Source organism: Microplitis demolitor, chromosome 10, assembly GCF_026212275.2.
Source record: "Microplitis demolitor isolate Queensland-Clemson2020A chromosome 10, iyMicDemo2.1a, whole genome shotgun sequence".
Classification (NCBI taxonomy): Eukaryota; Metazoa; Arthropoda; class Insecta; order Hymenoptera; family Braconidae; genus Microplitis; species Microplitis demolitor.
The window spans coordinates 15,992,265-16,016,730 of record NC_068554.1 but is presented as its reverse complement, the minus strand read 5'-3'; the positions used below and the strand labels follow the sequence as shown (position 1 = coordinate 16,016,730).

At 33.9% G+C, this 24,466-nt stretch overlaps 2 protein-coding genes across 2 annotated transcripts; one reads left to right on the top strand and one right to left on the bottom strand.

The window, feature by feature from the left end:
• Positions 1–9,981: 9,981 nt before the first annotated feature.
• Positions 9,982–21,330, bottom strand: LOC103569179 (uncharacterized transmembrane protein DDB_G0289901-like). The gene is made up of 2 exons (XM_053742682.1): positions 21,081–21,330; positions 9,982–13,247 (listed from the first exon to the last, which is right to left on the bottom strand). Exons 1-2 carry the CDS (start codon positions 21,328–21,330, stop codon positions 9,982–9,984), a joined length of 3,516 nt encoding a protein of 1,171 aa, XP_053598657.1.
• An 844-nt stretch (positions 21,331–22,174) lies between these two features.
• On the top strand, positions 22,175–24,040 carry LOC128668871 (uncharacterized). The gene has a single exon (XM_053742681.1). It carries the CDS (start codon positions 22,175–22,177, stop codon positions 24,038–24,040), a length of 1,866 nt encoding a protein of 621 aa, XP_053598656.1.
• The last annotated feature ends 426 nt before the right edge of the window (positions 24,041–24,466 follow it).

Here is a 24,466-nt window from a genome sequence, read left to right as displayed (position 1 = left end):
AGAAATATTGGGTAATTTTTCAGGCGAGCGAAAGTCGGGTAGAAAGAATGTCGTTTCCCCTATACCTGGATCACAATGTAAATGAGTCATTTTGTTTGTGAGCAATAATAACCATAAAGAAAATTTATAATTTGAAACAGGAACAAGTGAATTTCTGAAAAGTGAAACTTTAAAAAAAAATTAGTGGTCAGTTGAATCTTTTGTTAAAGAAAGGACTAATTACGTCAGGTATTGGGTAGATAGTGATAATTTATTCCTTATTGAAAGTATGAAAAAATTATTTTTGACGTTTGAGATAATTGTATTTTATGCACAACATAGTGTGCATTTAAATTGGAAGTTAATTATCTTCGGGTCTAATCAATAGTTTGATTCTTTTAAAGACTTGGTTTTTTTGTCTTTCAACTAGTTACAAAAAAATATTGATTGAAATATTTGATAACGTTGCTAGCTTCTGAGTTATCATTGAAAGTTTAACAAAAATTTGATTTTTAAAATTATAGATAAATTTTAAGTAGGTACAAAATGACGTAGATTTCCACGGCAAACCATGCAAAAATATAGTAGGGTTCTATGCTGGTTTCCTATGGAAAACCAAATGGAAATCTGTCAGAAAATGGCTAAAATTTATTTTTCCATAATTTTCAATTTTTATTAGTAATAATTTATTAATTGTCGATTAATTATCAGGAAATTGAAATTAATAGATTTCGAAATTGATAATTGAATAAAAAAAGTACCTGGCCATTTTACCTCAAGTATGTTATAAAAAATAATAAACCTATTTTTCTATGGACCGAATTCCATGCGGTCAGAGGTGAAAAAAATATATATATATAAAGAAATAAAAAAGATGAATGTGTATAAGAAAAGCGAGAAATGTTAAAGTCGCGTATCGGTTGAGCGTAGCGAAGAGTGTAGAGAAATATAAAGAAAGATTCAACAGAAAGAGTCTGAGGAAATCTTCTCTGGAGTTCTTCCAGTCGCGGTAACGTGTAATGGACGTCATTAGCTCGTGTAGATTATAGGGCGGCGTAAGGTAACGATCACTTCTTGTAGGGCAATACTGTACACACACAAACACATAAAGAATACCGATATAGATAGGAAACAAACACATGTAGAGTTAAATATATATATGGATTATAAACGTGGATACAAAAGAGTTGTGTTTACTATCTTTCGAGCTTCTGATTTTATCGGTTTATATTATGGTCTATGGTCTCATTTGGTTGAGCGAAGAATCTATACATCGAAATTATAGGTTTTGATGTATCGATTATTATAGATGAACTAGTTCATTAATTTTTAGAGAATTATAAGGATGTCTATGAGAAAAATTATTATTGAACACTCTTCAGTGAGGGATTGTCAATGCTGACCATAAGCTGAGATTTGGCTAATTTAAAATTTTCCATATCGTGGCAGTTGACCATTGGCCTAGACTTTGGCAACGACTCGTGCCAGGGTGCCCGTCTTGGTCATGGTTTTTGCCGGTATGCCCAAGCCATATAGTCATAGCTATTGCTGGCATACTTAAGGCTGCTGATGCTTATTTGAACCCTATCCTAAAAAACCATGTCGAAATCCAGCTTAGATTCCTATGTGAATTCCCATATAGCGTTTTCGGGTGGATACCCATACGGCTTACGAGAATCCAGGATATTCTTATGTGGTTTCCTCTACGAATTCAAGGCATTTTAAATCCAAACGGGAAATCTAGTATGAATTCCTAGCATGGATTCCTACGTGGATCTAGACAATGATACCCATGGAAATACACATCATGCAAAAATGTATATCAGGGTCAGGTTTATATTCCTATGTGGCATTCCTATAGGAGAATCAAGGTATCCGCACATTGCTGTGTGATTCTTACATGGGAATGCAGATGTTCAAGTTCCCATATGTATTTCTCGTATAGGAATCTAGAAACCGATACGTTTCTACATAGATTCTTATATCAATCCAGACTTTCCTATGTTGATTCCCATGGATTCTTATTATGTGAATCCATACTTTTCTATATGGATCTCTATATATTCCCATACAATTCTACATGGATATTTTTGACAGGGAAGCTTGACCCCTGTTTTGGCGGCTACTGCTAGCATGTTTGGTAATGATCAGCATAACCCGATTATACAAATCCATACAGAAATCCAGCGTTTATTTCTATATGGATCCCCTATGTTGTTTCCTTTAGAAATTGATGTCATCCTAAATTTATATGGAAATCTAATACTGATTCTTATGTCAACCATGACCATTACTCTTGTCATGCTCAAGACTGGTATCATATTGCTCAGCCTAAGATTGGTTCAGTTCTTGGTACGTGAATTTCCACACACGTACATACACAATAATATTTTTGAATTAAATAAAAATAACAATTTATTAAAAAGAAGAACCATTTTATCCAAAATAAATTTTTTTTTATTGTAACGAATTATTATGATTTGATTTAATAATATCGATGTATCGAATCATTAAATACCTGAATTTATTTCATGGACAGAAAAGAAAAAAACTGCAATAAAACATTAATTGACTTTTACAACCGAAAGAATCAATTTTACGCTCGTAAAACAAAACTTTGCAATAAAAAAGTTAAAAAGTATCTTATTTCAAAGGAATTTGAAAATAACATAAATGAATAGTTAATTCGATTGTAAAAGCAACAAATTTAGCCGTTAAAAATTTTTTAATAACGAAAAAGAAATGTTTAAAATATTGAAGGGTGGTCGGCTCTCGTGCTTGTGTGTGGCCACAATGAAAATTTTATATAAACATATTTACGAAAATATATATGTATATACATATAGATAAAATATATAGGTATATAAAAGTAAGAACGCATATAACAAGTTATGGCAGATAAATTTATAGCATCTCCACTAAAATACCATAACTTTAAATGCACCCCTTATTTTATCTCTCTCTTTCTGATTTCTCTCTCTCTCCCTCTCCATCTTTGTCTTTTTCTTCTATCCCAGTCTTATATTTATCTGTAATATTCTTAAACTTAAACTTCTGCCTTACCCACACTTCAGTTTTTTTTCTACTATTTATTCTTGTATATATATATACAGATAAATGAGGGGTAAAATGGTCTGAGAAAAAATTCAGTTGAAATTTCAGTTCTTCTGGCCTTCGAAATTAAATATCTAGGAAAATACTCAAGATATAAAGAAACTTATCAATACATATTTGTAGCCTGGAAAATTTTTATACAAAATATTTATTGGTATTCTAATTTTAGTAATTGATTTAAAAATAACAATCCATTAGATAGAGCGAAAAAATAACCACATATCAAAATTTTCTTGTTTCGAAATTTGGAACGTAAATTTTTCGGAAACTATTGAAAATTTTGAAAAAATTACTCCATACAATTGTATGGTTTATGAAAATTCCTATCTGCAATATTTATTTTGGTTCATTTCATAGAATTTAGCACCCTTTTGAAAATCAAAAATAATTGAGAAATTTTCCGTTTCGCACTTGTTGATTTTGAGATCAAATATCTCAAAATCTAGCAAAAATTTTCCAAAAAGTAATTCCTACAATTTTGTAAACCAGAAAATTCCCTAAGTAAAACTCATGTACAAGTTTGAATTTAATAGATTAGTTTAATAATTACAGATAAATTAATATTAGTAGGAGTACGATATAATTTTTTGGGAAATTAATTGCTTAACTAACTAAATATTTTGACAGATTAACTATGAAATATTTTTGAGGATGTATCAGTAATAGAAGGTATCCAAACCAAGTAAAATAAAGACATAAGCTATGTTTAAAGGGTGTATGGAGTAAAGAGTTAAAGAGATGAGTGAATGAGAGTTTATATTATGAGAGAGTGAGAGTTTAAAAGTGAGATGAGTTATTAAGGTTGTGTTGTGAAAGTAAGTGTAAGTGAATAAGTGAGTGAGTGAGTGAGAGAATAAGTAAACAAGTAAGTAAGTAAGTAAGTAAGTAGATTGTCAGGTAGGCATAAACAGTTTATCGTATATTATAATTAGTTAAATTCTTCAAGACATCGAGAGACGTTGAGGTTACATGTCTTTAATTTAACATCACTCAAATTTATCAACGTTTGCTTGAGGGTGTTTCAATCATTATTATTATTATTATTATTATTATTATTATTATTATTATTATTATTATTATTATTATTATTATTATTATTATTATTATTATTTTAAATTTTATTGAAAATATTTTTTTCAATTACTATAGTTATTTATAATTGAATACATCGAGTTTGAATTTACGTTTTCTTTTCGAAGTCCACATGGAAAAAAAATAATGTTCCTTGAACAATCTAAAGTATAGCAACTCTTAGATTGTTACCACAATGATACGTATACTTATGGTAAAAATATCGTATCGTTCTTGTAACTATCTATTAGATAGTTATGAGCCCTATACGACTTTCTGCAATCGTCATCTCACACGCCACCGTCTAACCTAATTAAACATACAGTTTGGCGCCTATTTTCAAGTATAACAATTTGAGTTTATTTTTTTAAAAATTTGTTAACTATCTATAACCTTACTGATTATTTATCTAATGATCAATCTAATAAAACTGCTGTATATTTGTGAAAATTATGTAAAAATCAATTTATATTCATTTAATTAATTAAATTTACATTATATTTAAATATTTATATATAAATATATATTTATATATAACCTCACAAACTAAAAGATTTATTTATATTTATATTTTAAATTTATTTAGACTGCAAATGATAAATCAGTTTCATAAATTATTTTATTCAATCAAAATTATTTATTAATGATAAAGATTTCCAAACGTTTGTCATCAGATAGGGCTCAGAACGATACGGTATAGGTCTCAGAGCTATCTACCGTATTATTGTCAGAACGATACAGTAAATCGTTGCAGTAACAATCTAGTAGATAACTATTGCGTATTGTTACTGTAACTATACAGTATACTTCTCAGAACAATATTTTTTTCTCCGTGCAGGAATTTCGATAGTGGATTTTTACTGAGTAATAGTGAAAATTTACTTGATTCGCAAGCTATAAGTGTTTTACTAGGAATTAGTCAATACTCACTGATTTTACTGAATGGAATTTTACTTTTGATGAAATGGTCGGAATTCGACTACCAGTTCAATCAGTGAAATTCTATCAGTGATTAAATTAGTAAAATCTTATCACTGATTGGATCAGTAAACTTCGTCACTTATCAAAATAGTAAGACTTTATCATTGGCTGAATCAAATAAATTTAATTAGATCAGTGAAATTCCATCACTAGTTGAATTAGTAAAATTTTATTACTTATTGAATCAGCGATACTCTATTTCTAGTATAATCAGTAAAATTTATCACTAATTTAATTTATGAAATTTTATCACTTATTAAGTAAGTGAAATTTCTTTTATGATTGAATCAGTGAAATTTTATCACCAACCGAATTAATTAAATTTTATCTTTAATTAGATCTGTGAAATTCTATTACTAGTTAAAATAATGAAATTTCATTATTGATTAAATCAGTTAAATTTGATTACTAATTTGATCAGAGAAATTTTATAATTCATTGAATCAGTCACATTCTATGCCTAGTTTGGGCAGTAAAATTGTGCCACTTATTAAATCAATAATTCTCTATTTCTAGTTCAATCAGTAAAATTGTGTTACTTATTAAATCAGCGAAATTACATCACTTATTGAATTAGTGAACTTTTATCACTCATTAAAACAGTCAAATTTTATAACTGAATGAGTTAAATTTTATCACTGATTAATTCAAAAAAATTACCGTTCGTGTCCATGAAATGTTGGCTAAGTAATCAGGAAAATTATCTAGTGGCTTTATTAAGACAAAATTATTGATTGAATATATGAAGTTCATTAGTTATGCTAACGGAAATTCCATATCAATGTCAGTGGAATAGAGCGTCATTTTCTTATTTTCCAGCGCCACTCGAATGCAGAACCTCAAGGTCACTGAGTAATCTTTATCTACTGAGCTGTTGAACCATAATCGCAATCTCGTTTAATTTAGTGATACATCATAGTAATAATTCTTTTGGTCAATAAATTATCATTTAATTGATGAACTACGCTGAGAAAAAAATTCTCTTCGGACAATTTAATTGGTTTTGTTAAATTCTGTTAAACTAATATTTCATTGGGACAACTCAATTTTATTACGTCAACAAAATTTATTTTGTCATTTTTAACAAAAGATTGAATAGACTCTATTTGGTTGACATTAATATTTCTGTGCTACGATAGAAAAATCATTTGGTGAAGTTAAGAAAATATATATTTGATAGTCAACTAAATTATTTTGCAGTGCAAACAAACTCAAATATTAAAGCAAAATAGCCTTATGTTAACTCTAGTAAATATTACTTAGACACAAAAAAAATATTCATTTAGAATAAATATATATATTTGTTTGATGTTAATAAATCGCGTTACTAAAACCATAAGGGCGTATCTCAAAATATACGCCCTTTTGGTTCTGCAGAACCAAAAGGGCGTATAAAAAAACTTTTTTGCTTCAATCAATGTAAAAATGTTGACAACATTAGAATCTATTGAAAAAACGAAAGAAATTTTTTTTTTTTGTTTTACGCCTTTTTGGTTTTAAGAAAAAATTTTTTTAAAATCATAAGGGCGTATCCTGTTTTTTCGATTTATTGTCAATTATAGGTAAGAGTAAGAAAAAAAATTGCCAGCGTAATAAAAATTATCACTCCACAATTTAATTTATATGAACAAATATTTATTTAAGTGAAAAAACAAATAAAAAATAGAGAAAAAATAAATTCATCAGGGTATTAGTCCTATACCATCTCCATCGTCAGAATCATCTGTAGCTAAGAGTATGAAAAAAATTTTTTTAATTTTTTTTAGAACATAACTTGACAATAATAAAAAAATTTATAAACTATTACCATCGCTGAAAATTAATCTTTAATAATATTGATAATATTTTTGTGGGACGGTGCCTGATGCACAAAAATGATTTAGGTCATTAAACTTGCTTTGATATATTGGTATTCTAGAACCATAACAATTCTCAAGAACAACGGTAATTGATTTTTGAAAATAAAAAGAAAAAAAAAAAAACAGGAAACAGAAAATGAAACTTTGATTGAAAAATGAAAAAATGCACGTTTGAAAAATTGAACAATCTAAATGTGCATTTTTTTAATTTGATTAAATTAAATTTCACAGCACTCATAGAATTTAGAATTTTTTCGTTCCCGAATTATACATATTTTTTACATTAATTGTTGAATTAAAAAAATTGTGACAAACTTAAGATTCGATCAAAATTAAATAAAGAAATTTGGTTTTTTATTCAAATAAATATTTGTTCAGATAAATTAAGTTGTGGAGTGATAATTTTTATTACCCTTGTAATTTTTTTTCTTACTCTGACCTATAATTAATAATAAACCGAAAAAATAGGATACGCCCTTATGACTTTAAAAAAATTTTTGCTTAAAACCAAAAGGGCATAAAACAAAAAAATTTTTTTTTTCGTTTTTTCCATAGATTTTAATGTTTTCAATATTTTTACATTGATTGGAGCCAAAAAAAAAAAACTTATACGCCCTTTTGGTTCTGCAGAACCAAAAGGGCGTATATTTTGAGATACGCCCTTTTGGTTTTAGTAACGCGAAATATATATTAAAACCTTATGATTATTGATTTAAAAAGTTATGGTGCTAGGCAGCAGTAGCGGAAGTAGTTCGGTGCGTCGCTAGATCGCGCCCACCTTTTGTAGTGTCCCTGGTAAGACACTTACTTCAGAGTTATTATATTTAAAACGTGAAGCATTTATGAGAGAGGTTCTCCGCTGTAAATTAGCAGAATAATAATAACCCTTTTTAATAGTAATATAGGGATATCCTGTATTACACTATGACATAAATGTTTTATACTAATGTTTTCTTGAACAATTATTGTCACAGTACATAAAAAAAGTACGTGTCAAAGGAATAAATTATTTTTCTATACATGCATTTATTCAATTGTTAAATAAATATTCTCTCATTTTAAAATAATATTTAGTTATTATTAATAATTTATTCTCTAAGGCTCACTAATCTATTTCATTATGGTTACTTAATAAGCTCTACAGGTAATCAATTTGATTTTATGCTTGCTATCTAACGCTTAATTATCTTCACTAAATATTTTGTAGTCTCTACTACTTTGTTTTGTTGGTGAATTAAAAATTATTTAGTTAAAACAACCAAATACATGATTGGCAATGGGCAATGAAATTATTCTGGTGTTATAACTAAAATTTAGTTGTCAGAAGAAAATTCTTTTCTCACTATAACTATTGCAATAAATTAAATTATTTAAAAATTCTCCATAGAAACAAATTATCAACTGAAAAATATTTAAGTGAATAATGATTTATTAATAATTATATTAATATAATTTCTAGATTGACTATAGATCAAAAATAGTTCATGAGTGAACTGAAAATTATTGATATGATTAATAACATGAAATTGGGAGTGCCAAGTGAGTTCATTTTAATTGCGATAAAAATTATAATAATGCTCACTGATTCAATAGTTCAATATAGAGTCACTAGATAAATCAGTTGAATTTTAACTGGTTGCTAGTAAAAATTGAAATCATTTCTTAATTTTAAAAACTGTCAGTTCGGTGATAAAAAATAAACTACTACATAAATTTGTGAAAATTTTACTAATTCATTTTTAGAGAATAAATAAAATTATTTTAGTGTTCGACATAAGTCACATTAGCACGTTCCATATGTAAAAAATGACACGTATTATTGATTAAATAATAAATGTAAAGGGAACAAAGTCCACCTCCGTTGTATGGAATGTAGTTTTCACGCCCTTTAAGGCATACACGCGTTACAAGACATCCTTACCCTTACCTCAGACGACACTAAGCAAGAAAAGAAAATCAATTGACGACTAAGTTAGAAATTAACTGGAGGTATAATCAAACATCTACAATATGCTTGATATCTAACCGCAGCCACCAGAGGTCCATACCTTTCGTTGGCCGGATCCTACTCCCATGTCAGAAGAAAAAGAGACCCTGTTCGAAGTGGGCTTAAAAAGACCTTTCGAGGAACCAGGTCCGTGGAAAAGTGATCAGGTTGTTGTGGAATAAATAGTAGAACGCAACTTTTCCCCAAAACTCTAAAAAAAGTTTCCTTCATTTGTAATCATTAAAAATGCGAAAAAGCTATCATCCACTTCGACAATCTCTGAAGATTGACTACACTCCAAGCTTTTGCGCGAACTAATTATTCCAGCTGAATCGAAGTTCAGAGCAGCTCGGGGATTAATCACATTAGAGAACTGTTGTTCTAGCTCAAAGTTCCCAATCCATTAAGTAGATGCGTCACCTGTATAAAAATACACGACTCAATTCCAGTAATTCCGTTTTCGACCACAAGTTGTTGTAGGTCCGACTGACACGCATCGATAGTAATGTATGGTATAAGTCCGATGAAACATAAAAAAATAAGTAAACGAGATCATATTTCTTATGAGAGTAGTGAATTGTCATTAATTATTATGGGAAGTAAGCAACTTAATAAATAATGACGACTAGAGATGATTCATAATATTAGCTTTATTAAACAGAAATAAATTTTAATATAATAAGGTCTAAAATTTTATTTCGATGCAAAGCACCTATTAGTCACTATGAGTAAATTGATAATTATTCTGCCAGACAAATAAAACTTGAATAAATCTTTTGAAAAACTCCATATTCTTTATTGTATACAATGATTATTCTCCAGTTTCTATTAGAAAGTTATAAGATGTGACTAATTGAATAGAAAATATAACTGAGTCGAAAATTAAATAAGAATTAATATATTTCAATGAAGTAAAATGCCCGTTATCCGATACTAATCCATGATCGAACGTTTGGGTATTTTAATTGTTTACAGAACAAAAACTAATTTTTAACCAACTGTGAGCGTTACTGAGGATAGAGGACCAGTGTAACGAGAGGCAAGACTTAGGCTACATTTAGTGTTACCACTTTGTTGCCGTCTAGGTTGTTGACGACCTCGTGAGCCGCCTTGTTGACCAACTTTTTGACCACCTTGTGAGCCGCCTTGTTGACCAACTTGTTGACCACCTTGTGGACCACCTTGTGAAACGCCTTGTTGACCACCTTGTGAGCCGCCTTGTTGACCACCTTGTTGACCAACTTGTGAGCCACCCCGTTGACCGTCTTGCGAGCCACCTTGTCGACCACTTTGTAAGCCGCCGTGTTGACCACCTTGTGAGCCACCTTGTTGACTAACTTGTTGACCACCTTGTGAGCCGCCTTGTTGAACAACTTGTTGACCGCTTTGTTGACCAACTTGTTGACCACCTTGGGAAACGCCTTGTTGACCACCTTGTTGACCACCTTGTTGACCACTTTGTTGACCACCTTGTGAGCCGCCTTGTTGACCTACTTGTTGACCACCTTGGGAAACGCCTTGTTGACCACCTTGTTGACCACTTTGTTGACCACCTTGTGAGCCGCCTTGTTGACCTACTTGTTGACCAACCTGTGAGCCGCCCTGTTGAGCGCCTTGCGAGCAGCCTTGTTGACCACCTTGTGAGCCGCCTTGTTGACCAACTTGTTGACCACCTTGTGAGCCACCCTGTTGGCCACCTTGTGAGCCACCATGTTGACTAACTTGTTGACTACCTTGTGAGCCGCCTTGTTGACCACCTTGTGAGCTGCTTTGTTGACCACCTTGTGAGACGCCTTGTTGACCACCTTGTGTGCCGCCTTGTTCATAACCTTGTTGACCACCTTGTGAGCCGCCTTGTTGACCAACTTGTTGACTAACTTGTTGACCACCTTGTGAGCCACCTTGTTGACTAACTTGTTGACCACCTTGTGGACCACCTTGTGAAACGCCTTGTTGACCACGTTGTGAGCCACTCTGTTGACCACCCTGTGAAACGCCTTGTTGACCACCTTGCGAGCAGCCTTGTTGACCACCTTGTGAGCCGCCTTGTTGACCTACTTGTTGACCACCCTGTGAGCCGCCCTGTTGACCAACTTGTTGACCACCCTGTGAGTCACCCTGTTGAGCGCCTTGCGAGCAGCCTTGTTGACCAGCTTGTGAGCCGCCTTGTTGACTAACTTGTTGACCACCTTGTGAGACGCCTTGTTGACCACCTTGTGAGCCACTCTGTTGACCACCCTGTGAAACGCCTTGTTGACCACCTTGCGAGCAGCCTTGTTGACCACCTTGTGAGCCGCCTTGTTGACCTACTTGTTGACCACCCTGTGAGCCGCCCTGTTGACCAACTTGTTGACCACCCTGTGAGTCACCCTGTTGAGCGCCTTGCGAGCAGCCTTGTTGACCAGCTTGTGAGCCGCCTTGTTGACTAACTTGTTGACCACCTTGTGAGCCACCTTGTTGACTAACTTGTTGACTACCTTGTGAGCCGCCTTGTTGACCACCTTGTGAGCCACCTTGTTGAACAACTTGTTGACCGCCTTGTTGACCACCTTGTGAAACGCCTTGTTGACCACCTTGTGAGCCACCTTGTTGACTAACTTGTTGACTACCTTGTGAGCCGCCTTGTTGACCACCTTGTGAGCCGCCTTGTTGAACAACTTGTTGACCGCCTTGTTGACCACCTTGTGGACCACCTTGTGAAACGCCTTGTTGACCACCTTGTGAGCCGCCTTGTTGACTAACTTGTTGACCACCTTGTGAGACGCCTTGTTGAACACCTTGTGAGCCACCTTGTTGACTAACTTGTTGACCACCTTGTGAGACGCCTTGTTGACCACCTTGTGAGCCACCCTGTTGACCTACTTGTTGACCACCCTGTGAGCCGCCCTGTTGACCAACTTGTTGACCACCTTGTGAAACGCCTTGTTGACCACCTTGCGAGCAGCCTTGTTGACCACCTTGTAAGCCGCCTTGTTGACCAACTTGTTGACCACTTTGTTGACCACCTTGTGAGCCGCCTTGTTGACCTACTTGTTGACCAACCTGTGAGCCGCCCTGTTGAGCGCCTTGCGAGCAGCCTTGTTGACCACCTTGTGAGCCGCCTTGTTGACCAACTTGTTGACCACCTTGTGAGCCACCCTGTTGGCCACCTTGTGAGCCACCATGTTGACTAACTTGTTGACTACCTTGTGAGCCGCCTTGTTGACCACGTTGTGAGACGCCTTGTTGAACACCTTGTGAGCCACCTTGTTGACCACCATGTTGACCAACTTGTGAGCCGCCTTGTTGACCACCTTGTGAGCTGCTTTGTTGACCACCTTGTGAGACGCCTTGTTGACCACCTTGTGTGCCGCCTTGTTCATAACCTTGTTGACCACCTTGTGAGCCGCCTTGTTGACCTACTTGTTGACCACCCTGTGAGTCGCCCTGTTGAGCGCCTTGCGAGCAGCCTTGTTGACCACCTTGTGAGCCGCCTTGTTGACCAACTTGTTGACTAACTTGTTGACCACCTTGTGAGCCACCTTGTTGACTAACTTGTTGACCACCTTGTGGACCACCTTGTGAAACGCCTTGTTGACCACGTTGTGAGCCGCCTTGTTGACTAACTTGTTGACCACCTTGTGAGACGCCTTGTTGAACACCTTGTGAGCCACCTTGTTGACTAACTTGTTGACCACCTTGTGAGACGCCTTGTTGACCACCTTGTGAGCCACTCTGTTGACCACCTTGTGAAACGCCTTGTTGACCACCTTGTGAGCCACCCTGTTGACCACCTTGCGAGCAGCCTTGTTGACCACCTTGTGAGCCGCCTTGTTGACCTACTTGTTGACCACCCTGTGAGCCGCCCTGTTGACCAACTTGTTGACCACCTTGTGAAACGCCTTGTTGACCAACTTGTTGACCACCTTGTGAGACGCCTTGTTGAACACCTTGTGAGCCACTATGTTGACTAACTTGTTGACCACCTTGTGAGCCGCCTTGTTGACCACCATGTTGACCAACTCGTGAGCCGCCTTGTTGACCACCTTGTGAGCCGCCTTGCTGATTACATTGTTGACCAACTACTAGACTTATTTGTTGGCTTCCTTGTTGACCACATTTTTTGCCTCCGGTTTTACTTTGTTGACTTTCTAGGCAATCACCTCTGCCAACACCTCGAATAATTTGAGATAAGCAACTCAATGCTGCTGATTCATAAACAGCTATGGTAGCTAATATCAAGAGTAGAAATGTTATTCGCATATTTATGTTGAATCCTATAATATATAAATTCATTAATTTTATCATTTTACTATAATAATAATTATTATGATTTATTGTAATAATTTATTACTTACGGTAATGATAGCGAACGAAGATTAAATTCAAACTTAACGATTTTTTTATCGGTCTTTAAATTTTTATACCTCAGCTTATCTTGGCCAAAAATTAAAAATTATATGCTTCATTACCTCTGAGCTCAATACATACTAATGTAGTGTCACTTTATTGCCACCGATGAAAATTCGGCTATTACGATACTGTCACAACCGATCGGATTCATGTATATATAATATAGTCCCATATTGTTACTGTAAATATTACATCGAAGTATGAAATACTTACCTGTAAGTACTGAAACATTTTCTATAACTATGGAAACAATGTCTGATATTGCAGTTAATGTTCCTATGTTAAATAGTAATGATCAACATATTCATGAGATGAGATCCAACAGAAACATAGAAATATATTTTTTACTCATATTTGAATCGTTCAGAATCGGTCGTTCTTGTTTAGGCGGGAAAAAAGGCCGTTTTCATCAATTTGGTTAAACAGGGATTGTTGTAAATATTTATAAGAAGTTCATTTAGGTTGACTAAGACGCCTTTAAAGTACATAGATATTTATTTTTTTATTTTTTCACTCTTTTAATACCTACATTAGTTCTGTAAATCTCGTCTGAACAACGGATATTGATGTTTGCCGATAAGGGAACATTTATAACTGACGTTTACAATTTGTTATGCGTTTTTACGTTATTAAGGGTTGTCAATTCAACATACATAGGGTAACAAAAATTTAATTATATTACTGAGATGAAGAATTTAGGAAAATTTGTAATTGTAGATCCTTACATGAAGAATTGATTCTCTGTGAATTATTTTTCGACTTTCCCCTGTTTTTTACAACTAATGAGAACCTAAGGAGAACTGTAAGTGTTACCAAATCCTTATTCAACTCTGTGATTTAGATTAGCTTTTGGTTTTCTCCTAATGATAATATTTTCCGATTAGCACGGCAAGAATATCAAAAGACAATTAAGTGAAAGATTTCTGAAATTCTTGTTTGGCCTCCTTCATTCTTTGTTAAATTAAATAAAGTTCTTCAAAACCAGAATATTAATTTTTTAACAAATATTGAATGCTAAGCCGGGTAAACAACGTTCAAACAAAAAAAATCAATTTTTTTTCTTAGCCAAACAATATTAGTGTACAAAGGATAATATCGAAATTCTAACTAAATTTTAAAAAAAAATAGAATTTTTGTATTCCGTTTTTACTTCTTGGTTCAATCATTTTGGCGATACTGGTATAGTCAGATGTGTGAATAGTTAGATAAGTATTCGAATCAGTACTTTTGATTTAGAGGGAAAACGCTTGACTTATCAACAACTGTTCACACTTCAGTGAAATTCAAAACCAGGAACCTACGAAAGAAAGTCCGACGTTTTAACGACTAGGCTTCGCAACCAACAGTGACTACCAAGTTACTCTTTAACTCTTAGATAAACAATTAAGAGCTGTATAAATTTGGATGTAGGAAATTTACCGCTCTTCCAAACGACTATCCAATTTTTTTTTTCGTTAATTCATCGATTTACGAAATATCGAAAACCTAGCAAAACAATTAGTTTTGATAGTACATAATTTTCATATATCATTAGAATCATACTAAAAATAAATGGAAGTTGTACTAAATACCAAGTATGTTTTAAATTTCTTTTCTATATGGCAAATTTACCAGGGTACTGATATGATCATGTTCTATTGAAACAAAGTAAAGTATGTGATCTGCAAACATAAATACTTTTTTTTTAAGGTAGGTGCCATCGGTAAATGCTCTTAAAAACAATGAGCAGTTTTTTAATTAACTGTTCTTTGATTCATGATAGTTTTTAAGTGAATTTTTTCAGAACGATGAAAACGTTTTTAAGACGATTTTTTCAGTTACCGTAATAGCAGTATGGCTTTAGTATGGTGATATGGTAATGGTTACCGTGCTACTATGGTAATTATTATTATTATTGTCATTTATTTGTTAAAATACTCAACTTGTGAAGAACAAGTTGGTATTCTAGCCAATGCAGACACAAAAGACTTTCAGCCCTCCAAGGACGCAAACAATGAGTATAACAAGCCTGACGCGGTATCCTGAGTAAAATTCGTCAATTTTGAACAGGAGATTCTGATATATCCGTTGTTTGTGCTTTTCATTAACCATGATGTTGTATTCAGCAAATGCTGAGTACGCAATGACATAAATGTAATGAGTGATTTTATCGAAGAACACAGTATCAGGATTCTTGTAGTATCAGGCAGCTTTGATGTCTTATTGATACCATGCTTGTGTCAAAGCTGGTAACAAAGTACTCGCAGAGCATCATTACGACGCTCGATGTAATCATTTCTAGCAAGCACAGGACAAGCTGACAAGAAATATATAAGCGTATCTGGATGTGGCTTACATACTCAACACAATGTGTTGGGCAGCTGCATCTGGAGCACTTTAGCGCAGTACTCAAGAGTGCTGATGGCAACATCTTAGCAGGCACGCCAGTAGACTTTAGGAAGGAAAACGTCAGCCGTGTGGATAAGCTATGATCACATACGTGTATGAAGAACAAACTGTGTATGGACTTGCCCATGCGCGTACTGAACTGTTTTTAATACTCAGTATTTCTGATGACGCTCTCATATTCCTCCTTATGGAGTTCCATAAAAAAATTTATTCTTCCAAGAACCAGGGGTTGTACCGCGTAGATAGCTGCTTTATGAAAAATGCTCCCTTTTGCCTATTTTTATGACTATGAAAAAATTTCATAAGGAAGTCTTCATCTGCAATGAGAAGGAGTACTTCGTATGTCAAACTCAAAACCAAACAGTCATGTAGACACTCCAAGCTCTATTGACCTCTCCAACCAATGTTCAGAAAGACGAATAATCTAGGGACTGAGGATTTCGGGTGCATGCCCCGATTTACGCTCATAACTATGTGTCTTATTATTATTATTATATTTTGAAAAACGACTCCATAATATGGAGAAAAAATACTATATAATATGGGAATAGTTTTCACAATATTGTAAAAACAATAACCCTAATACTATGGGCAGCATCACCATCAAATTACAGGACCACCAGCATACCGACCCAGGAACGATTGAGATAAATCTATAGGAACAATTACAACATTGTATAGAAATAAAACTTATATTAATTGTAATGATTACCATGATTTGTATAGGCGTTGTTTCTATAATCGATTTTTTAAACAAAACTTGATCCCAGACAACATTGGAATCGTCATCTTGAAATGTGATAGTTTCTTTTTATTCACTAATACTATTGATTAAGATCAAAGACATTCGAGGAAAGTAAATTATGGCAATGTGCAATCAGACATGAATGCACATATGTACATGTAAATCACCTGTTTCTTTATCACTTCATTAAGTGTCATTTTTTTATCAAAATTAAAATAATAATAGTGTTATCAATTTATGTTATCAAAGTTAAACATAAATTTAAAGTATACGCAGGTGAGAAAGTATCATATTAGTTTCATAAAGCTTATGATTTCAATATGTTTGGTTGCTAAGTCAATTAAATAATTTTTTTAGTGTAAAGTAGTTTGAAATTCATATTATTATATAACGAATTCGAATCATTCATTTGGGAAACCCCATGTCACCTTTTTTTCGAAATATGGTTTTCTGAATTTTTGAGTTCTTTAGATGTACCACCATAGAAATAAATAAAAATATGCATCGGATCAGTGATTAAAAAACAATTAATGGGGTCATAGAAATTTCATTTTATTCAAAAACCCCATAAGTCAATGACATGTGGAGCTGCTCAAACAAACACATCGATACCGCCCGAGTCAAAATTAAAACAGAAGTTTAAGCCTCCAAAGCCTCAGTTCCTTTGATGTCGGACTTGCCGTTGAATGTAATCTATTACTCAAATCTTCGATATTCTAAAAGTAGCGTATGGAGGACTTAATCACCTTTTTAAAAGGATGTTTAAATCCTCCAAGGCCCACCATACTTTTAATCTGTAACTTTGAAAGAGCTCAATTCTTTAGCATGATATTATTGTTATAATATCTGCGTTCTAAATATATAAAGATATTTCCAACTGATCGTGAGCGTCTGAATAGCAGTGCGGCAGTGGTTGTGCTTCATATTCGTTAGGTCCTGGTTTCGAATCCCGGCAGCAGCAGATTATTTTTCAGCAGTTTTTTTAAATTTCTTTGACAGTCTCCGTTATCCAATATATCATTCGTATTTATTGTTGACATAAAATAATTAATTAATCATATACTAATAAGTCAATGGCTTTAATTATTCAATTCTAATTTCGAATGACAGTAATATTCTTTTCGAATAACTACTTTTATAACTTTAGCTATTATTATCAATATTTTAACTTTTATTAATTTTTAACTCATAGCAAAACTTTTATTACTAAAAAATTATCTTTAGAATTTGTAAATTTCAAATTGTTTTCGATCATGGTGGCCATTTCTAATGAGTGGCCCCGTTTTATCTTCTGTTTCTTCACCAATTGTACGCGATCAGATGAGAGTCTTTCTCGATTTATAAATTTAGGCACTAAAAGCTTATTTAACCTTTTTAAAAAGATGATTTGAACCTAAACTTGGTAAAAGCGGACGAAGTTACCCCGTTTAGGTTCAAATCACCTTTTTAATGTATGAACCTTCATATTCTAAAAAGATAATTTGAACCTTTTTACCCTATAACGTTCTCTTCTATTTTACGCGTCCCACGGCGGAGTGTGGTTGGCGCTCAATAGCCGTTATGGCTCTCCGTTAGTTGAAAAACTGAAAATAAAATAGTAACAAAACAAAATGTCCCACCTGGAGATATCCTGAATCTCCCTGGACCCGCAGCTCTGCTCAGGCTGGGTTAGACAACCTAGTTGGGCGCCAGTTCGTGTGCCCCACGAACAAAATTAACTCAAAATAAAACAACGGAGAAAAATGAAAATGAAAATAAAATAAATGACAGGGTAACAGTTTCAGATTTCAGGAAAAGGAAAGCAAGAAAAGAGATAGCAGTACTTTAAATAAATAAATTTAAATAACTACCGGGTTGGTGACCATTTGCATTTAATTATCATTTAAGTAATAAATTAATTAATCCAGTATATCGCATACTCACATAAACAATATAAAAAAATAATCGTAGTTCACTTACAAAATAAAACAAAGATAGTATGCGTATACAAAATTATAATCAAGTGAATAGAAAATATTAAATAAAATAATCTCATATAGGAATTCACAGTATTTCCAGTAAGAATTCCCAGTAATTTCCAATGGTCAATTTTACGGTATTCACAAAATAATATTATCCTATACTCAAATAATAAAGATAAATAGCACTCTTGGATAAAATAATTATGAATGATATTTATACCTTTGTATCATTCTTACGTGATAAGTAAAATAATAAAATAGTAATACGCATCAAAAATTGATTATAAAATTATTAACTCAAATTAATAATAAATGATAGTGAAAAATAACCAAACATTCATCACACTCAACATTTGGTAAAATAATACTGAATATTTTCACTGACTGTATTTGTATTTACTGAGTATAATATTCACGCATTCCATCATATGCTTATGACCAATTACTAATACTCAGAATTCCCTATCTCTCTTACTCTTATGCTATAGACAAATGATCACCAACTCGGGAACCAAAATTACACGCCAATGTATTAGCCAAAAAAGTACTTACAGTTTACGTATTATTTAACTCCCTTGGTTGCATGCTAATACGGTAAATGTATTTTTCTTTATGCGATTTACCAAAATGCTCAAATAATGCCAATGGGTTTATATTATCTACTCAAATACCAAATGGCGACAAATTTATAATTAGTTTAATGTAACAGAGCACACACGCTACTCTTACAGAGACTTTCCCACGTCTGACCATGGCAGCACGTGAATCTCATGCCAGCATCTAGGCCGACGCCATTTTGTCGTATATCTCACTTTGACCAGTGGAGATATACAACTGTCGCATGTTATTTCTTTTTTACAGTACCACCAACGTACTATATAACTTTGGCCGTGTAATTTATCAAGTTCCCGACGCTAAACGACCAATTGTATATTTCATAATTAATTGTTAATATGATTTACCGAAAAATCAACCAATGATTTATTCATAAAATGTTACGTGTGAGCTTACACCTTAATGTACTTTCTACGTAACCGAACTTACTGTGCCTAGCTCAGCGTCTCTAGAAATTTAATAGGATGTTATAAAGGGTGTGGGTCGCTCAGTGAAGAAATGACTATATGTGAATTGTATGGATATCTGTTTATTGGGCGTCCCCAAATATGAGAGTACCCAGAAAAGGCCCTGAGAGTCTCTTTTACAAATCTACGGTAGCATAAATCATATGGATACAAATACAATATTTTTATTTAACAATATTGAAGTCAACGGTATTCTTATAGTGATCTGTAATTATAGCGGTAACATAAAGGAGATACCATATTTATACGCGAGCAGATGACTATTCAAATCAGCTTAACTATGGTAAGTAACACTTTCCTGAGATTGCATCCTCTACCTCGAAAATATCACTCCGCTGTTCCCATGAGAGCTCTTTTCTTGCTGCATAATGAAATATCCCTCCGCAGTCTCCAACGGGAACTCTTTTCTTCCCACAGTCAAAACTGCTGACCACGCAAAACGTCTGCTCGTCGTGTTATATTATAAAAAGTAAGACTTAGTGCGGATAATGTAATGTGATACTGATGTGCAGCTGTATAGCGCCCAATCTTCATCAAATACAAATAATATATATTACTTCTGAATTTCGGATTTATCTATCTATTACTTGTTAATTACTATTAGACGGATGGGCGTCAGCCCACCCGTCACATAAAACTAGTAAATTTATTTATAATAAATAAATTTACGGATGCCAGCTGTTGTGTTGACGCGCATGCGCCAACCAATTCAAAATAATCATAAGCACATAAATGAAATGCGCAACTATTTCTCTCAGCGCTATAAAAATCCAAATATATGCTCACATAACTCAGTGAAATCTCCTGATTGAAATACAATTTATACCTAAGAAACCAATAGAGTATTATTAACGCCATAATTAAAACAAAATCTTATAAATAAACAAAATAATCATATTAACAAACTATTGGATGAGACGTGTGCGCAGCGTGTGCTGCCCTCTGTTGCTCACCGACCTGGTGCGAGACTGCCGCTATATCTAAATATCGTGACAACCCTCATGTAGGATCTGGAGGCTCAAATCACTTTTTTAATCTCAACTCGGGCGGCAATCTAATACGTTATATCTCACAAAATTTGAAATTTTTACTTTTTTTTTTAAAGTGGAATTGCAAAACTGAGAGAATGCACAAAAGGATTCGGGTGTAGGTGTGGTTAATCCAATAACTAAAAATTAACACAAAAGTTAGATGATAAATTAGCTCTTTATTTAACAATATATACACTGAAAACCTATGAGAAACTTAATAATTAAAGCGAATGCGACTTAAAAGAAACTCGGTAGTAAATGCAACGAGTTCATGTTCACGTATATTTGACACGTGGTCGATAGCGGTTAAACGCGCAGAAATTTATTTGTAATTACTTAAACGCGAATAACGATCAATTTATCCTCAATACATAGCAGCTTCATTGTATTTACTAATTATTGAGAATTGTAAAGCGTAAGGTTAGCGGTATTAAATTACAAGAGTAATTTATAATGAGCGAAACAATTAGACGAATAGCTGATTTCGTACTGTTCAATCCACGATGAAGATCAAGATGATGAAAACGGCGGCTTCTTTCTTCGTTCCCGCTTAGTGGTGACGTGGCAGCCTCGCTGCATGAAACGAATTTTCCCATTGGCGTAAAACCACGCAAACAGGAAGTAGTTGATAGCCAATTTTCCTCATTGGCTGCCAAACTCTCAGTATAAGGCGAATTCTCTGACTGGCCGGCTGTTATAAGACGAATTATCTGATTGGTCGGCGGGTAGCGCGTTCTCATGCCGACTTGACACGGCCGTGAGCTAGAAATTGTGTATCGGGCCCAGATAGCGAGTGACCCGACACTATTTTGACCTTGAAGTCAGTAGTGAGTTCGGCAGCTACCGGACGTAACGGAAATGCACGAAGCTTCTCAAATTGATTAAGCTCGTGACTGAACAGGAATCATGTATGTAGTATCGGGAATGTCGTGGTATGCATGTGTATAAGTGTTTTTCTTTTTTTTTTCTCTCAGCCTTATATTTTTTTTAGTTAAAGTATTTTATTTTATTTTAGACTTGGAGTTTTGAAAATAAGACCCTGCGATGCTAGAGTAATAAAACCCAGGTCATGTTTTTGGCACTCAAGATTTTTGTAAATTGTTTAATCCTTCACCATCTGTCGTTTTATTACTCTTGCAATTAGTGTGTAAGTTAGATAAGGATGGACGATGGTCCCAGAAGGGACAAGTTAGGGTCTCGACCTTTGAAAAAAGGAAAAATAAGTTAGTTTCTAAGTCTTAACTCACGCGGATAGTTGTATGAAGAAAATCATCTCTTGTAACAATTATATTTTAAATAAAACTTAATATTACCGAATTACTGTTAACCTTACTATATATACCCGATATTACATATTTTTGGGGGCTCAGCCGGGATATAGTACATCAGTTAATCGCGATTCATACATATTAAGTGAGAGTTATTTAAAAATTGGTGCTAGTTGTGCCAGCATTGCTTGTGATCAGTGTTCAGTGTTAAGTTCAGTTGAAGACGTTTTGAGCGATAAGATTATAAGTTGTGGTTAGAAGAGCCGTAAAAGTTGATAATATTATTTGCTGCAAAATAAAAAGACTTTAATACAAAATGGCTGATCAAGCAATTGATGTTAATGCGCTTAATGTAGAGGAGTTAAGACAAAGATTAGGCGAGTTAGGACTTCCTATTGCAGGAACCAAGCCAGTGTTGAAAGAGCGGCTTCGTATGGTGCTCAATCAGTCGAATAACAATTCGCAAGGAGATTCGCGGCGAGAAAACCGTGTGGATGATAAAGAGTATCCAGATGATAACGAAGATGAAGAGGATGACGATAGAGATGCAAGAAATAGTGATGATACCGAGGAAGATGCTGCTCCTGCACGACGAAGACGAACTACTCGTTGCAGAGATGATTACAAACACCCACTGCTTACATTCAGAGATGTTGAAGAATCTATGGAAAAGTTTAGTGGTGATGATCATGTCAACGTAAAAAGGTGGTTAGATGATTTTGAAGAAATAGCTGAAACGTGTAAGTGGGCGGATATTCAGAAAGTAACGTACGCTAAACGTTTACTGGAAGGATCTGCAAAATTATTTGTCCGTTATGAAAAATGTAGCAAGACATGGATGAAACTAAAGAAAGCATTAAAAGAAGAGTTCGAAGAATCGGTCGATGGCTATCAAGTTCATCGCGAGTTAGCTCAAAGAAAAAAGAAACCAGATGAGAGCTACCAGGCGTATATATACAAAATGCTAGATATTGCTAATCAAGCGGATGTTGATATTCGTTCAGTGATTCAATATATTATTGACGGAATCTCTGGTGAATCAAGTAATAAATCAATACTCTATGGTGCAAAGAATATACGTCAACTAAAAGAAAAAATGTCACAATATGAATCCATGAAACGTAGCGAAGCTAAATTTAAAAATTATAAAAGTCAAGGACATAAGGACGATAAGAAGAAAAAAGCTTTTGATAGTGACAGAAAAGTGAAACGTTGTTTTATTTGTGGTGCGAAAGACCATTTAAATGATGCTTGTCCATCAAAAGACAAAGGAGTTAAGTGTTTCAAATGCCATGAGCATGGGCATATTGCTGCAAAGTGTCCCAATGGATCATCGAAAGCTGGTCAAAAGGAGACCAACATCTTTTCACAGCCAAGCAGAAATAAGCATTTGAAGGAAGTTTCAATCAACGAGATTCAACTTATGGCGCTGATAGATACAGACAGCGACTTAACTCTAATGCGTAGTGATGAGTATATTAAAATAGGTTCACCTAGATTAATTAAGAATAATGTTAAGTTTGATGGTATTGGGTCCTCTGGTAATGAAACGATTGACGAATTTGTAACTGACGTAATAATAGACGGGGTTAGTTCTAATATCAAATTTCATGTCGTCTCAGGTACAATTTTAAAGCACGCGGTTCTTATAGGTATTGATTTTCTAAATCAAATAGATCTGAACATTAATGCAGGTAGTGTAAAAATTTCAAAACTAGTAAATGGTTGCACCGATGTACCCGATATCTTTCAAATTAATGCCATTGAAAAAATTGACGCGTTAGATATAGATTTATCACAAATAAAAAATGTTGATGATCGTAAAGAGGTCGAAAACATCGTAATGAATTACAAGCCTGATAAGACGCGAGAAGTAGTTGTAACTATGAAGCTGATTTTAAAAGATGATATACCTGTTTATTCGCGACCGCGACGATTACCTCCGCATGAGCGAGAGGAAGTTGACAAAATAGTGAAGGAGTTGATAGAAGAAGGGATAGCTAAACCATCTGATTCTGAGTACGCTAGTCCGATAGTTCTTGTTAAAAAGAAAAATGGTTCAACTCGCGTATGTGTGGATTTTAGGGCTTTGAATAAAAAGTTATTAAAGATAGATATCCACTACCGTTGGTTGAGGATCAATTGGATTTACTCCAAGATGCAAAGGTTTTTAGTACAATAGATTTAAAGAATGGATTTTTCCATGTCCCAATAGAAAAAGATAGTCAAAAGTATACATCGTTTGTGACCCCTACAGGTCAATATGAATTTTTAAGAGTACCTTTTGGCTTGTGTAATTCACCATCGGTATTTCAAAAATTTATAAATGCAGTTTTTAAGGATCTTATAGCTAGACGAGTTGTTCTGACGTATATGGATGATTTAATAGTCCTTGCCATAAATCAGAAAGGAGCAATTTCGAGATTAAAAGAAATTTTGAATGTTGCTAGTCAATATGGCTTGATAATAAACTGGGGAAAATGTCAATTATTACAAGACAGAATAGAGTACTTAGGGCATATTGTAGAAAAAGGGACTGTAAAACCGTCTGACCATAAAACCAAAGCAGTGGTCAATTTTCCAAAACCCAAGAATGTAAAAGATGTAC

What these genes read in the sequence shown, in the direction of transcription:
- LOC103569179 (XM_053742682.1), bottom strand. Translation starts at nt 21,330, where the DNA reads ATGAGAACGCGCTACCCGCCGACCAATCAGATAATTCGTCTTATAACA. An exon ending in TCTTCATCGTGGATTGAACA is followed by an intron (nt 13,248 to 21,080) that starts GTACGAAATCAG and finishes TATATATTATAG; the next exon opens with GATTCAACATAAATATGCGA.
- LOC128668871 (XM_053742681.1), top strand. Translation starts at nt 22,175, where the DNA reads ATGGCTGATCAAGCAATTGATGTTAATGCGCTTAATGTAGAGGAGTTA.